The 580-nt window shown below is 44.5% G+C and overlaps 1 protein-coding gene across 1 annotated transcript in view; it reads right to left on the bottom strand.

The window, feature by feature from the left end:
* Positions 1-6: 6 nt before the first annotated feature.
* paxip1 (PAX interacting (with transcription-activation domain) protein 1) overlaps positions 7-580 on the bottom strand; it is a 30,291-nt gene continuing 29,717 nt past the window's right edge. The window contains exon 23 of the mRNA XM_015403179.1: positions 7-461. Coding sequence (XP_015258665.1) covers positions 340-461 — 122 coding nt within the window. The 3' untranslated portion in view covers positions 7-339. The remainder of the gene's footprint in view (positions 462-580) is intronic.

Genomic DNA, 580 nt, shown 5'->3' with positions numbered 1-580 from the left:
TTTTTCCTCTCCACTATCGCTACAAGCATGCTTAGTGTGAGGGATTGCTGAAGAGTCAATATCTACTGTCTCTACCTGGTCATCCAGTATAGTCGGTGACTGGATGATCTGGTTGATTAGGATCTAGAAATAAACAGTCAGAACAAACTGTCCATGTCCTCGGTCACATCCTGGAGATGAACCACAGGTTCTGTTGCCATGACAACACCCTGACTGACTGGACTCAGCCACTTTGCTGGCTTCCTGAGACTTCCTGTTTAGTTTACAGTTAAAAGCAAAGTCCAGGTCCCAACCATGGCCTGGTATCTAGTCTCAGCATTTCTACCCAAAGATTCTCATTTACAGACATAGAAATGAAATATTAGATAAATAGGAAAGAGAACAGACTAAGAAAGGATATGATTCATAATCCAATTTCTGAGTCAGAACCCCGGTTAGAATCAGCTCGGCATTATGGACATCTGGAGGAGGAAGAGCAGAGGAAGCGTCAGAGGAAGCATGAAAGGAAGCAGGAAGCATCAGAGGAAACGGGAAGCATCAGAGGAAACATCAGAGGAAGCAGGAAGCATCAGAGGAAACG

The sequence above is a fragment of the Cyprinodon variegatus genome, unplaced genomic scaffold, assembly GCF_000732505.1.
Source record: "Cyprinodon variegatus isolate N-32 unplaced genomic scaffold, C_variegatus-1.0 Scaffold1453, whole genome shotgun sequence".
Classification (NCBI taxonomy): domain Eukaryota; kingdom Metazoa; phylum Chordata; class Actinopteri; order Cyprinodontiformes; family Cyprinodontidae; genus Cyprinodon; species Cyprinodon variegatus.
This window is presented reverse-complemented; position numbering and strand designations above follow the sequence as displayed.